Here is a 16,526-nt window from a genome sequence, read left to right on the forward strand (position 1 = left end):
CAGAGCACACAAACATATCTAGAAATACACGTGTGTACGTGCAGATGCCTCAGCGAACAATACTCACCGATGCTAAATTCAGAGCTTTATATTTTCATACCATTTGGTTCCATTTTTGAAAACTGTGGTCAGGCCCCAGTGAGTTATTTTTACTCGCCACTAATGGGTTTAAAATGTGCAGCTTGAATAATACTGAATCAGATATATCAGGAATTTGAATAGTTTCATATAAATGACATATCAGCACTGAAAGGCATAGAGTGAGGGTGGATTCTGTATAGAAGCCACCAAAAGGCTCAGCCACTAATTCCACAAATAGTTATTTTTGCCACACCCTTGTCAGAGTTGAGCCATTCCTTGCTTTCCAGGGTTCAGGATCCAGTCTGGTGAACAGACACGTGGCGTGCGCTATACGGAGGTGCCCTGCAGCATGGGGAAGGGGAGCGGTTGATTTTGCGGGTGTGGGAACTGAGAGGTGGGTTGGCAAAGATTCCACAGTGAGGTCACACTGGGCATGGCTGGGAAGAATCGAGTGGGATTTCTCCAGAGGGAGAGAGGAATAGGAACAGGAGAATCCAGGCAGAAGGATTTCTGGGTTGAGTGATGAGGGAGACCTTCAAGGGTATGAAGGAGGCCAAAAGATACAGGGGTGCAGAGGGAGAAAGTAGAACCGCCCCTGCACCCCGTGTTGGGTAATGTAAAACCACCTCCATTAGCGTGTTGCTCTCCTGCTTCTCCTTGTTTACAGGATAAAGGCCACACTCCTTAGCCCAACGTTCAGTATTTTCCACGGTCTAGCCCCAGCCAACGTCTCTCCCTTACCGCTCTTGACTTCATAGCATGAGCCCTCCATCCCGGCAGATGGATCCCAGCTACACCCGCTGTGCCCAGGAGGCTGCCTGCTCTGTCACTTCCTTCTCTTCCCTTGCTCAGCAGATTCTAGGTGGTATCTTCTCAAGGTGTAGGTTTCAAAACCCTGCCGAAATTCTTCCCTTAGAAAGCGACCCATGGCAATTCCACTGGATAATTCCATTCAGTGAATTCTCAGCGTTGGCATTTCATGATTTTCTCTCTGATGAAGAAAGGTTTGTGAGGCTTCAGTGCTTGGAAACTCTCAGGGCACCCCAGCTCCTCCTCGACTCTCTGTGTCTTGGTGTAATCAGTATACCACAATGTCTATTGAAAATGAGATCAGATTACTCTTGTTTTCATTCATTTTGAAAAGGTTTCTTGGGCACAACTAATCTCATGACCCAGAGAGAGGCTGGCTTGCTTCTGTCACAGGCTCTTTTGGAGTTTTCAATTAATTGTTGGGCAGGATTGGGGGTCGGATTGAGGAGCAAAGCCAGACTGCCTTCCCTGACTTAAGACTGGCTCTGCTCCCATGACAGTATTCACAAAGTAGGAGTTGTTTTCATCATGATGGGACACTGATGGGACCTCCCTAGCTTAGTTATCACCAACAATCTTGTCCACAGTATGGCTGTCTTCTGGGGCCATGCAAGCTTTGGGAATGTGAGTGTACTCAAGACACTGGAATGTATTTTTTTTCTTCCAGTTTTATTGAGATATAATTGACATACAACACTGAGTAAGTTTAAGGTGTGAGGCATAATAATTTGCCTCACATACCTCGTGAAAAGATTATGACAATAAGTTTAGTGAACATCTATCATCTCATACAGACACAAAATATAAAATTAAAAAAATAGAAAAAATTTTCTTTGTGATGAGAACTCAGGACTCTCTTACTAACATCCAGCAGTGTTCATTAGATTTATCATGTTGTCCATCACATCCCTCGTACTTACTTACCTTTTAACTGGAAGTTTGTACGCTTTGACTGCCTTTATCCAGGTCCCCCTGCCTCAGTCCCCACCTCTGATAACACAATTCTGATCTCTTTTTCTATGAGTTTGTTTGTTTGTTTGTGTTTGAAGTGTAATTGACCTACAACACTATGTTCGTTCCTCACACACCATAGTGATTCAACACGTCTGGTTATGATGTGTCACCATACAAAAATGTTACCTGACCTAGAAGGTATTATGCTAAATGAAATACGTCAGACAGAGAAAACAGTTACTGTCTGACTTCACTTACATGTGGAATCTAAAAATCAAAAACAAACGAACAAACATAACAAAACAGAGTTGTAGATACAGAGAACACACAGGTGGTTGCCAGAGGGGAGGCGGAGTGGGGGGCAAAGAAATAGGTAAGAGAGGTGAAGAGGTACAAACGTCCATTTGCAAAATAAATGAGTCGCAGGTATGAGATGTACAGTGAATGTATTTTTAAGTCATTTGTATTTCACCCATGCACAATACCACTTTGAGGAAATTTACGCACACACACACTGTCTCACACACACACTCATTCACACACACACTGACACACACACACTCACACACCTTAATTAAAAAGAAATATGATAAGATGATCAGAAACCAGATAGAGGTAGGTAACATAATTGTATGAGATGAGACAGTTAAGTCCTGGATGTCACTAAACGCCAAACTTCCTATTAGCAAATACAAGAAAGAAATCAAGGTCTTATAGAACTCTCAATGTCTGACCAAAGGATGCAAACTAGTTTTTCAGTGAAAATAATTTTTTTCCTGGATACAGTTACAGGAAGAAATTACCAAAGAAATCATTATATAAAGAATATTGAGCATTATAGTGAATACTGACTGTAATGGTGGTTTTAATAGTGGTTTAATGATGAGGAAATTTTTTTTGCATGGCTCGATTTTGACTGATCCTCCTAAAAAATTGCATTGTTGAGTAATGGCATGTCTATGGGAATGATCAAACTTGACAGAAAGAAAACCCTTCGAAAATTAGAGGCAGTGATAATGTATCCCTTAGAATTATTCAGTAAATTCCTTGACTATATTTTGAAGACCAACACCTAACATACATTCTGCTATTGAATACCAGAGATTTTTTTTTTAACTGGAGTTCAAAAGGATATTTCAAAAGTATCTTAATTCTTTTTCTTTCGTTTATTATTTTTGTATGGTGGTAAAATATGCATAACGTAAAATTGACCTTTTCACCATCTATAGTGTACAGTTTAGTGGCATTAAGTTCATTTACAATGTTTGCAATTGTCACCATCATCTACCCCCTGAATTTTTTCCACCACAGACAGAAACTCTGTCCATTAAACAATGTAATAATTCTCCATTCCTTCCTCTCCCCAGCTCCTGGTCCAAATTATTTTTTGTCTTATTTTATTGAAGTATAGTTGATGTACAATATTATATAAGTTTCAGGTATACAACATAGTGATTCACAATTTTTAAAGGTTATGTTCCATTTATAGTTATTATAAAATATTGGCTATATTCCTTGGGTTGTACAATATATCCGTGTAGCTTATTTATTTTATACATAATAGTTTGTACCTCTTAACCCCCTACCTCTGTCTTGCTCCTCCCCCCTTTCCTCTCCCTACTAGAGAAAGACAAATACTGTATGATATCATTTATATGTGGAATCTAAAAAATAAAACAAACTAGTGAATATAACAAAAAAGAAATAGACTTACAGATATAGAGAACAAACTAGTGGTTATCAAAAGCATCTTAATTCTTTTTAGTTCAGACACACTCTCTCTGAAGATAGTAGAACTTCCTTTGCCTTCCTAATTTGTCTTTACTAAACCAGAAACAATCTGGATAAATCACCTCCTGTACTATGTATTTCAACACCAAGTATTTCTTTACTTGCCCAACTGCTTGTCTACACAGAAATCACCATCTTGATTCCTGAAGTTTTTCTTTATCCTGTCGAAATTTTGCCAGTTTATGTCTAGATGTAGATCTTATTTCAGTGGAAATATTAGCCCTTTCAAAATATATTCTCCTGCTTTTTTTCCAGCTCAGACAAGTTATATTTTTATGTTTTTGATTCTCATTTCTGTTCCCATTATTCTGGTAAATACCAAAGAAACACCCATAATCCCTCAGTTTGGACCTTGTGCTCTATATCCACATCCATATCTATTATTTTCTCTCATATATTTTTTAATCTCCTTGACATTTTTCTCAGCATTCTGGGGTAATTCCTCAGGTTCATCTTCAAATCACTGGTTCAAGTTTCTCCAGTATCAATTTTGTTCCTTATTATCTTAGGTGTGGATTTTCAATCTCCTAATAAAATTCAGGCTTTGTTACATTGCTTTCTTTTTATTATGGACAGTTTCAAGCAGAGTGAAAAATATCAGGAATCCTTTGGATCCATGACCTCCCTGGTGGTCCACTGGCTAAGACTCCATGCTCCCAATGCAGGTTCGATCCCTGGTCAGGGAACTAGATCCCACATGCATGCCGCAACTAAAGATTCCACGTGCTGCAACTAATGATCCCTCATGCCGCAATGAAGATCCCGAGTGCCACAACTCGGGGCACCGGCGAAGCTTTCTTGCCGAATCTTAATAGTTGCCATATTTTCTTCAGTGTTACCAAACAAAAAAATATTACAGATATTGGGGCAGCCCCTGTGAACCTCTCCCCACACCATTCTTCTCCCTTCTTTCTGAGAGGTATTTGTATTTAGAGTTTACGATTTCCCTACATTTTAATCATTATATGTAACATGTATATATATATATTTATTTACAAACAATGTGGTATGGTTTTGATTGTTTTTACATTTCTTATGAATGCAATGACATGGCAGGTATCCTTTTGTGACTGATTTTTTTCCACTGCATTATGTTTTTGCAAATTAAATTGTAAAATTCTACTTCATGCAGTGTCACTGCTGTATAGTGACACTGGTGTATAAATATACCATAGTTTATCCATCAATTATTTTGATGTTGGACATTTAAATTGTTCCAATCTTTTGCCATTACAGTGTTGCAGTGAACAAATATATGTTTCCTTGAGTATGTGCTTACAAATGGAATTGCTAGGTTGTAGTGCATGCATATCTTCAGCTCCATTGCCTTTGAGAAATTTGTTCCTCAAAGTGATCGTAGCTATCTTCACTCCCCCTGGAAGTGTGTTCAAAACTCTCCTTGCTGTATGTCCTTGCTGACACTTGGTATTAGTCAGACTTCTACACATGGTCAATCTGATGGATATAAAATATGTCATTATTGCTTTGATTTGCATTTCTCTATTTTTAGTGAAGTTAAACATAATTTTATAACTATTAGTCATCTTATGACTTTTTATATGTTTTGCCTATTTTTATTGGAATAAACATGTACTTAATTATATACATAGTGTATATTTACATATAAATAAATATTAATAAGCATTATTATATGTAGAGTTAAATTCTAATCCTTAGCCAGTAATGTGTTACAAATATCTTCTTCTAGTCTGTGACTTATCCTTCACTTCACTTATGATATCACTTATGATATCAATTATTGAATAGAAGTATTTTTTTAATGTAGTTAAATATCTCAATTTTCTTTATAATTTATGCTTTCTGTGTGTGTTTTTTTAAACTACTTCCTTTCCCCAAGGTCATTAAGCAAAATCTTCTATTTTATTCTAAAATTTTGAAAATTCTGCTTTTCATATTTAGAATCTTAATGTATCTAGGATTTAGTTTTAGGTATGGAGAAGTAGGAGGCTAATTTAATATTTTTTTCCATACAGATAACCACTTGCCCCAGCACCAAGTATTGAATTATTCATCTTCTCTCCTGTTGATTTGCAGCAGCATCTTTCTGATGTATCAGATCTCCATACATCTGTGAATCTGCTCCTGAGTTCTATAGTCTCATTCGTTATCAGTACCACACTGACTTCCCTGACGGTCCAGTGGTGAAGACTCCGTGCTTCCACTGCAGGGTACATGGGTTCCATCCCTGGTCAGGGAACTATGATCCTGCATGCCACACAGCATGGCCAAATAATTAAATAAATAAAGTAAAATAAAATAGGATACCACACTGTCTTAGTTTCTACAGCTTTATAAAGTCATGATATCTGGTAGGTAATTCTACTGCACTTTGTTCTTCAGAATTGTCTGTTCTTGACCCTTTGCTCTTCAATATAAGTTTTAGAATCAGTTTTCCAATACGGTGAAAAACCCTGAAGGGATTTTAAAAATCAGGCTTATGTTGAATTTTAAAAATTAGAATTATATTAAATTTATAAATAATTTTGGAGGAATTAGTATCTCTGTGATATAGAATCATCCACTTCATGGCTATATCTCATCTGTTCGTTTGGATATTTTTCAAAGGCTTTTAATAGGCTTTTCACATTTTTTCATAAAAGTCCTTCATAGCTTTTGTTAGATTTATTCCCAAGGCTCTTATATTTAGAAGTCTGTTTTAAATTTTTGGAATCTGTGGAATTTTCTTTTCTTTTTCTGTAGTTACAATTTTCTTCTCATGCAATTTTCCCATGTACTTTTGAAAAGACTATGCATCCTCTTATTTTGGTGTCTAGGGTTTTATATATGTCCTTTGGATCAAGGTTTTTAATATCATTGTCCAAATCTTCTATATTATCAGCTTGATCTAACAATTACTGAGAGAGATACATTAAAATTTTCCATTGTATCTCCCTGCACCTCTCTCAATTTTTTTGATATATATATGAGGTTGTAATATTAGATGCCTACATGTTTTGTATTCCTGATGGTTCCTTTACTCATTACTTAATAACAATTTTTATCATTAATAATACTTCATTTTTTCCCTTAAAGTCTATGTTGTCCAATAATAATGTAGATCCACTAGCTTTCTTTTAGCTATTGCTTGAAACATCTGTTACTTTTTTTTTTTTTAAACATTTGATCTCTCTGTGTCTTATGTTTTAAGTACTTTTGGGAAACAACTTATAGCTTAACTTTTTTTTTTTTTTTTTAAGATTTTTTTTTTTTTAATTTATTTATTTTTGGCTGTGTTGGGTCTTCGTTTCTGTGCGAGGGCTTTCTCCAGTGCGGCAAGCGGGGGCCACTCTTCATCGCGGTGCGCGGGCCTCTCACTATCGCTGCCTCTCTTGTTGTGGAGCACAGGCTCCAGACGCGCAGGCTCAGTAGTTGTGGCTCACGGGCCCAGCCGCTCCGCGGCATGTGGGATCCTCCCAGACCAGGGCTCGAACCCGCGTCCCCTGCATCGGCAGGCAGACCCTCAACCACTGCGCCACCAGGGAAGCCCCTATAGCTTAACTTTTAAAAATCCAATTTGACAAGCACTGTCTTTTAAATGGTGAGTTTATTACGTGAACAGTTATTATAATTGTTGACATATTTTATTTATTTCTACCATCTTACTTTGTGCTATTTACTCTGCTTTTTCCATTTTCTGGGAGAGGGGGTCTTTATCTTTGCTCCTTTCCTGTCTTCTATAGAATTGACTGTATTTTCTTAGTCCCCTTTCCTCTCTATTGGGAGGAAATTATATATTCTTTTATTTACTACCCATAAATTGTTAACTTTCAAACTTTTATGGTCTAAAGTTAATCAGCATCTATTACTTTCTTCACAAACAATAAAAGGACCTTAGCAGCTTCGATCCAAATCAATTCCTTCTTGTCTTACATGTTACTTTTCAGCATTTTTGTTCCACTTTGTTTAATAGGTACAAGTTTAGGCTTTTTATTTATTTATTTTTACAGTAACGCTTGTTTAGATTTAATCCATACAGTTTCTCTGCCCACTACCCTTTGCATCTTACTCTTTCCTTCTTCATCCTGAAGTATACTTCTCAGTAAATCCTTGAAGGTCTGTTAGGGACAAACTCTCTCAGGCTTTGCGATCATGTTTTTGTTTCACTCTCACTGCTGAACTATCATTTAATCAAACACAGAATTTCGTGATGGTAATTATTTTCTCCTAGCACCTTTTCTCGGAGGAGAGAAGAGGGATGATAGGGTGTAAGTGTCTTTGGTTTAAACCATTTGCCAATCAGAATACCTACAAGAGAACTGAACCACAGTTGGTGCTCCACTCTGAAGCCACTTTAAGGAGCACAGAAAACCCACAGAGACACTGGAGCTCACTCTCACAATAACATCAATCATCTTGCCCTGCGGTTGTGGGTACATGTGTCTTCCTCCTCACTGGATTGTGAGCCACTGGCGAGCTGCGTCTCCTCTCTCTTTCTCATCTCAGTCTCTCTATTCTACCTCCTGATTCCCAAGTGCAAGATCGGAACCAAGCCCTGTCTTGTACAATACTAAGCCAACTGGAGATCACACCAAATACACCTGTTTTTTGTTTGCTGCCCCCCAATCTCTCCTACATGATCCATCCTTCACTCTCTGCTTTTCTAGATCATTCCCGTCAGCATGCAAACATGTATTCCACAATCACAGAAAAGACTTCCTGGATCCCACAACCCTTCCACCTACCATCTCATTTCTCTGCTTTCTTTCAGGCTAGAGTTATTGTGTTGTCTACATTCACTGTTACTACTTTTTTTCCAACCTCCTATTAACTCTTCAACTCACTCGAATCTGCTTCCAATCCCACAGCTCATGTAAAGAGAGCCAATGACCTCCATGTTTCCAAACATAAATTCATCCCATGAACATAGAACATGCCATTAAATTTCTTAAAGTAATGTTTAAATGATAATGAGTGTTTTTATACATCTGACTATTTTCTTAGGACAAATTCCTAGTAGTAGAATCAGAAAATCAACTAACTCAAACACTTGGTATATACTATCAAATTATCTTGAAGAAAGAGAAAGAGAGGAGTAGGGTGGAGAGAGAGTAAACTCTCACTTTTTAAGCCCTGTTATCTTCCTGACACTATGGACGGTAGTTTTCTGTTATTAATAGTTACTTGAGAATTACTACTAAACTCCCAGTGAAAATGACTGATTAAACACTTACAGCATTGCCAATGACCAGATTAAAGCTAGGGTCTTTCAACAAACATTTTTTTTTTTTGCATTTGTCATGCGCAGAGCACCTTGTAAGAAGACTTAGCTCTTATAGAGAACATTCAGTCATTCACTCACTCTCTTATCTAAGTAATACGTACTGAGGGCCTGCTGTATACATAACCCTGCCAGCCACTATTTCAGCTCTTTAGAAATATTTTACTTGCCTATCTAAATTGTACACTGCCCACTCGACCTCAAGTCCTGAGTATCCCCACAGAATGTTGTCAACAAATTAGTATTCATTATTCTCTGAAGTTACAAAGAGTCCACACCTGAAATTTTCAGCACACCATGATGAAAACATGGCCGTAGGTTGTCCTGCTGTGTTCACAGCCACCTCTCGTGTTATGCTTTGCCTATGTATCTCCTCCATCAGCAGGTAGTAGAGAAGCAGGTACCTAACACCTTGGTTTCTGGCTATCTGCTTAGCTTTCCACAGCCGCATTATCTTTAGAAAGGGAGACTCCAAGGGAGAAGGCTACAGCGGGCTGTGCTTGGTTAACTAGTTTGTGTTCTTCCAAAGACAACACTCCATAGGGGTTATGCAGCTGACGCTTCCTCTGTGTGTGCAGGCATAAAGATCATAAAGGTAAAGGAGTCAGGGAAGTTTTGAGGTGAGGGCTCTAGAAGTCATTTGGTGCCCGGGTTGCCATTCTTGGGCTGTTGTCAAGTAAGGTTTTCATGAAGCATGATGAATGGAAAAGAGCAAACATATCAGCCTATAGCTGGTTCTTTAGAGCCATTCTCTCCCAACCATCCCACCCTTACCACCACAGAAACGTACCCCGGGATGAGTTAGTTTCACTCAGGTGGAAAGAAAAGAACCAGACAGATTATTTGTGGGAAAGGGAGGAACAAAGGAAACCATTCAGCGTTCTTGCAGAGCTCTGAGTCCCTGTGTCGCCAAAGCTGATGTTGGGGTTTTGAGGATGCCCAACTAATACCACTTCTTCTCTTTGTCCATTTTCTGAACCAACTGAGAAATAAGACAAACTCAGACCATAAAGAATCAAATGCCATCCTCGTCCTTGTTTATGATAAAGGCTAGATCAGGGAACATAGTTTACTCTAAGGCACAAGCTCCCTTTTGCAAACTCCCTTTTGCCTAATCCAGGCTATGGAACCCACTTGAGGGAAAGTTTGGGTTTGCAGAGAGATCACACCTGCCCAGGTCACTGCTTTCCACTTGTCGAGGTAGAGAGGGAAGGTGGGAGAGACCAAATTTGCCCCAAATTCCTCCTCCCTCCCCCAGGTCCTTTGATAGATTAGCTTCACTCAGTTCAGAAATATGGACCAAATGCTTCTACTCAGCACCTAAGTTTCTGTCTCTACCTCTGTAGGGAGGCAAAAAGGTTGGACGAGCATTCAACAGTATTTCAGGAAGCTCTTCTCATGATTGCAGCTTCAGGAGTGAAGAATAAGTGCTCTTCTCTCATCACTGCTAAGAGCTGTTAAAAGAAGAGACCCAAATACAACCTGGTCCTTATGAATGAAGATGAATTCTGATAAATGATAACTCACATCTTCTGGGAGGCTTATATTATTGAACACAAAGTTACAATCCCCAAGACGTGTAACTTCCATGCTGAACTAACTCCTTTTTTCATCCACATAAGTGAAATTCCCTAGTTGTTTCTTTTTCAAACTTCTCTTGGAGTAACAGGTGCCTGCAATGTGTCTGAATTAAAAGTGTAAACTTTAGGGTCGCAGGAAGTTAGTGCCAACAGGTCATCAAATCCAGTCCAGTTCCTTGTTTTATTAGAAAACACGAGAACCGGTGAGATTAAATGACTCGTTCAAGGTCACACAGTCATTTGTGTCCATCTCTCTCCCAATTTTTGGTTTCCATGACTAGGGGTATTTCCAACTATACCATGATACATCAGAGAAACTTACTGTTTATAGAAAACTGGTGATGCCTCAATAAAACCAAGCATATAGGTTTTTTTAAAAACAAAATAAAAGTCATCCTGTAATATAGTAATAGAAATTTGTCTTTTCTGTATTAGTTTTCCTTGTAGTGGAATAACCCTTGAACTTGTTTTTTTTTTAATTAATTAATTAATTAATTAATTAATTTATGACTGTGTTGGGTCTTCGTTTCTGTGCGAGGGCTTTCTCTAGTTGCGGCAAGCGGGGGCCACTCTTCATCGTGGTGCGCGAGCCTCTCACTATCGTGGCCTCTCTTGTTGCGGAGCACAGGCTCCAGACGCGCAGGCTCAGTAGTTGTGGCTCACGGGCCTAGTTGCTCCGCGGCATGTGAGATCTTCCCAGACCAGGGCTCGAACCCGTGTCCCCTGCATTAGCAGGCAGATTCTCAACCACTGCGCCACCAGGGAAGCCCCTTGAACTTGTTTTGTATTCAGTTAATGGTTTGACTATTCTGGTTCTAAATAAATGACTCCTTTTTAATGTTCTCTTTTCCTAATTAACAAAGTGTCAAGTAGAGAGAGATGAGTTATGCACTTTAATTACAATAACCCCAGGCTACTGGGAGAATTCTTATCAGTGGCTTGGACTGTACATTCTGTGCTCACTTAGAAACAGCATTGGTAAAATCTTTAGGGAAGCCATGGATTTGAGATCTGAGGTGGTGGGGTCATCAGGAAACAAGAGTGGGGATCTTCATTCCACATGTCTTCACACCATACTGTGTCTGGTCCTCTCTCTTCTCATTTCCTTCCTGTTAAAAATGGGAAATGACAATTAGCCTGGATAATTATGAGAAACAGGAAGAGATGCTGCAAAGAGTATTGGAGTGCAGCGTCAGGAGTCCAGAATTCTAGACCAGCTCTGCCACTGAACTGTCTCTGTGGGCTAGTCGCATGGTCTCTCTGAGCCTCAGTTTACTCCTCTGTAAAATGGACTTGTGCTAGCTGATCTCCAAGACCTTTCTACAAAAGTCAAGATGTCTTTGACTCTAAGTCCTTCTAATTCCACATTCTCGTCCCACCCTTATCTCACACCCTTTGTTTCCCCAAACTGAGCAGTAACCTCTGGCTTCAAAGAGATAGGTTATATGCAGTCTCAAACAGAAGCAATGATTATAAGGACCAAGGAACCTTACTCATTGAACAATATATGCCTTATTTTACTTGTCAAAACGAGCAGAGAAGCTGGAGTCATTTCCATTCTCATCATGGTACCATTTCATAGCTGCAGCAATGCATTTGTGGTCCTTTCCTCTAAGAGTTTCCTTCAAGGTAGACTTCCTAGGGTGGGTTAAAGGGCAGGATGAGAACTCAGTTACCCACACTCCAACCCCTGGTTCCTCTATATCCTTCTGGCTAAAGTATCTTAGATACTCGGTGTCAAAACATTTGTATGTTATTTTGCGTATTGAACTAAGGGTCATATGGTCTGGTTTTGTCCTGAATTTTCCACTAATGAGATGCATGACCTTGGTTTTAAGTCACTTCTCTTCTGTGGCCTGAGTTTCCACATTTATGAAATGAGACTTTTGGACCGGATGGTGTCTAAGTCCTCTTCCAGCTCTAAACTTCTAGCTCTGAGTTGGGGAAAGAGACAGGAATGGTGGCAGTTTGGGGAGAATGTCTTTGGATTTGGGGGCAAAGTCTCACCATACAAGGATTTGTCCCCAATATTCCACCACTTAAACAGGCCTGACCAGCTGGGCCGGGACAGGACAAAGTCCCACCATAGTGCAGCACTGTGGTGGTATCTCCCGTGCCTGGTGGAAGCCTTGGCTTTTGGTGAGTATGTGAAGTATTAGTTAAATGGAGGATGGGGAGGCATATCAACAAGTCTAAAATATGGTTCCTGTCCTCAGTGGGTTCACAATTGAGTTGAGAAACACAAGGGCAACATTCCGAGGCCAGGAGTCCAGAAGATGTAAAAACCATCTTAAATATCCATTGAGTTCAACAAACTGTGGAAGCTTATTCTGAGCTCATGATTAGGGACACATATTCGTGGGTGGATGGCACCATCCAGGAGGAGTTGGAAGAATGTCCTACAGGCCTTGGCTGCTCCGTCGTTTCTGGAGTCACCATTTTTTTCCCAGAAGAGTCTGTTGTTCTCTTTTTAAAATATCACTTGATTTTGGTCTTTGGATGATACACATTCAGCTCTGTCTCCACAGAATGCATGCAGCTGGAAGGGTGGGTAGACTATGTATAAGGACACACAAGAGGGAAAAGGAAGGTGATGTGGAGAAGAGCATTAACCAAAGTCTTGGGGTAAGAAAACACAAGATGTGTTCACAAGTCAACTGGTAAACCAGTTTGGCCATTAAGACTTTGGAAGAGGGGAAAAAAAGAGTCAAAACCATGATTTGGAGTCTGATTGTAAGTGGCATGATGTAATCAAAAAAGAGACCAAGGATAAATCTAGTGCTGCTGTTTATTGTCTGTGTGCCTTTGAGCAAGTTATTTAATCTTTTTCAGTTTATACCTTCACATGGTAAAATGGGAGTAATAATACCAATTTCACAGGATTTTGTGAGAATTAATAGAAACAATCTATGAAAAGCTCTTGGCACAGTAAAAATGAGCAATAAATGTTAATTTTCTAAATCCCAGGCTCTTCCTCTCTCCACAGTGATTTCTTCTCCTACAGGCACTGGGAAAGCAGCAATCAGACAAATTTGGTTTTGAGTTAGGCTTGGCCAGTTACAAAGGATTTCATCTTGGTCAAACCACTTAACTTCCCTGACTTCAGTTTCTTATCTACCAAATGAAATTTACCACACTTACCTTTCAGGATTATTGTAAAGTTTAGAAATGTATGATATGAAGCACACAATAGTACCTGTCAGTAGGAGAGAGGCAGTAGGTTTCAATAAATAATGGTGATAGGAGAAGGGAGGAAAAAGAGGAGTTGTGATCGTTGGGATTCTTGACCAAGGAGCCTGGACATCTATCTTGTTGGCAGTTGGGGTCTTTGAAGAATTTTTTTTCCAGATAGAGTATTATAAGATGAAATGCAGAGAATCTTGACATGATGAGAATAGTACAAGAATGGCTAAAATGTGCAGAGGGCAAGGGTGAACACCCTGGAGGTACGGAGGCCCGCCTACTGAAGATAAAACCCAGGTCTCTCCGTGCATGTGCTACATAATTCTTTTATTACCAAATGAATTCTTTCTAGTGAAATTCATCCATTCTGAAAATATGAGAGAGACAGAGATAGAAATGGAGAGTGAGGAGGGGGAGAAGAAAGAGACCCAGAGAAAGAGAGAGAGGCGGGGAGAGAAGTAGAAAGATACAAAGATACAGAGAGACAAGAGAGGGGAAGCTGTTTTCAAGGGCCTCTGGCTTTTTGTGTGAAGACGTCTGGCACACAGCTGTGCTGGCTGGATGCAGGTGGCTTAAGAGAATTGGCATCCAGGTATAAATCTGGCATCAACAGGCTTGAATTTTCAGCTGACATGTGGGCTATTTTAAATAAAACTGGGGTATTGGTGTGGAGGTGGTGAGAACACCTCCACCAAGATGTGCCTGATACCTGAGAACAGGACCTTCCCCGATGTCTTTGGATCACCTGCCGACCACGTCCTCCCTCTTCCTGGTGCAGGAGGAGATATCTGGTCAGCAGCGTGCCCCCTGAGCAGGCATCCCACACTCCCTTTCTGACATTTCCTTTAGTTTCATGTTCAATCTGCTTGCTCTTTGCTTAGAAGAGGGTGAGTTTGCTTTTGTGAGAAAGCTGTTTGGCTTAGCTTATGCTGAAAGCAGAATTGTCTTCAAGTTCAATTTATGTTTTTAATGTCATTTTTTTCTTTTTTTAACTAATCATTCAATAACTAATGGGCATCAATGACCTACAAAAGTCAGTTTCTGTTGCCAGAGTTGTTACAGCCGTAAAACCTGGTGCCCGGTGTGACTGGATTAGAGAAGGCAGCTGGTACCTGTGCCTACCCAAAGCCACCAGGAGGAAATGGGGGCGCTATGGAGCAGCACTTTGAAAGACTCTCAGATCCTGGGGGTAGGGCTTCCTGTGTCTAGCCTAAGTCAGGACTGCTGTGGGTCAGTAGACTTTGTGGGTGACAACTGAATAAAAATGTTAATCTGACCATCCCCCAAAGAACAATACCCTGTATTGTCCCCTATGAGTTTTTCTCAGCCCACCTTCCAGTTCTGAAAGATCCTGTTGTCCTGCTAAGATGTATGGAAATGGTTGACCTCCAAGATGCCACCCAGGGCCCCTTTTTTTCCTGGGTGTGGGAGTGTTTGCTCTATTATACTGTCTCTTTCTTATTTTAAAGAACTTTTAATGAAATATCTCATATGTCAAAAGTGTATATATATATATATATATATATATATATATTACATACTTTTATATATATGTGATATTACTTTTATGTTTTTATATAATATATAAAAATAATATGAACACTCATGGGTACCCAGCATCTATCTTAAGAAGTAGAATATTATAGAGTACTATCAAAGGCCCCTGTGAGTCACACCTCATTCATATCCCTCTTCTAACCTTTCCCACGTATTTTTGGTCCTTGCCTTACTTTTCTTAAGAGTTTGAATGTAGTCGGCCGTCCATATTGATCCGTGGTTGGTTGAGTCCGTGGATACAGAATCCGCAGATACCAAGGACCGACTGTACTCTGCCATTTTATATAAGGAACTTGAGCATCCGGAGATTTTGGTATCTGAGGGGGTCCTGCACCAAAACCACCCCTCAGATGCCAAGGGAAGAGGGACAACTGTATATATATATCCTTAAATAATACATAGTTTTTCTTGCTGTTGACTTTTATATAAATGGCATCAAACTGGATATGTTCCTGTGCAACTTGCATTTTTTGCATGAAATCTTGTGAGATTAAACCATGTTGATTCATTAAATATTCATTTATTCATTTCCTGTGTTACATAGTATCCCATTCCATAGATATACTATAATTCATTTATCCATTATCTGTTGATAGATTTTTGGGGTATTACTTGATATTATAAAAATAGCAAAGTTGGGTTTTTTTACAATTACAAATTCTGATGCTATGAATGTGTTATGCACATGTCTCTTTGCACATGTGGAAAAGTTTCTCCAGATTTTGTAAGTTGGGGTGACATTGCTGCATCAAAAGGTATGAACATATTCTACTTCATTAAATATTTCTAAGTGTTTTGCAAAGAGGATGTACCGGTTTACACACCTAACATCAGAGTATGAGTCTCCATTGAGCCCATCCTTGGTAATATTTTTTATTGCCCAACTTTTGTATTTGCCAGTCTCGTCAGTATAAAATGGCAGCTCCTTCTGGTTTTAATAGGCATTTCCTTGATTACTTATGAGATGAAATGTTTTTCATATTTTTTGCTCAGTGCTGCTTCCTCTTTTGTGTTGAATTCCTTGTGTGTTTCCGATACATCTCCATCCATTCAGCACAGCTCTGTATGTGGCTGCGTTAGCATAAAAAAGGGAGCAGCGAAGGCATGTGTTGACTGCGGTGTGCTGCTTTTCTCTGTGAAGGCCCTGAGGAATCAGGAAGTGGGAGCTATGGACCCCATTATATAACCGACACAGAAGTCAGCGAGGATGATGACGCGTATGAAGACGACTTAGATTTGGATATTTCCTTTGAGGAGGTAACGAAAAGTACTGCTTTAAAACCTGGGTGTTTTTGTTTCCTTGCTGAACAAGGTGATTTAGTCAATGGACC

General features: G+C 39.5%; 1 protein-coding gene across 1 annotated transcript in view; it reads left to right on the forward strand.

The window, feature by feature from the left end:
* Positions 1-16,526, forward strand: part of EGFLAM (EGF like, fibronectin type III and laminin G domains) — a 164,741-nt gene that overhangs the window by 98,347 nt on the left and 49,868 nt on the right. The window contains exon 8 of the mRNA XM_036849240.1: positions 16,337-16,452. Coding sequence (XP_036705135.1) covers positions 16,337-16,452 — 116 coding nt within the window. The remainder of the gene's footprint in view (positions 1-16,336; positions 16,453-16,526) is intronic.

The sequence above is a fragment of the Balaenoptera musculus genome, chromosome 3, assembly GCF_009873245.2.
Source record: "Balaenoptera musculus isolate JJ_BM4_2016_0621 chromosome 3, mBalMus1.pri.v3, whole genome shotgun sequence".
In the NCBI taxonomy this organism is placed as follows: domain Eukaryota; kingdom Metazoa; phylum Chordata; class Mammalia; order Artiodactyla; family Balaenopteridae; genus Balaenoptera; species Balaenoptera musculus.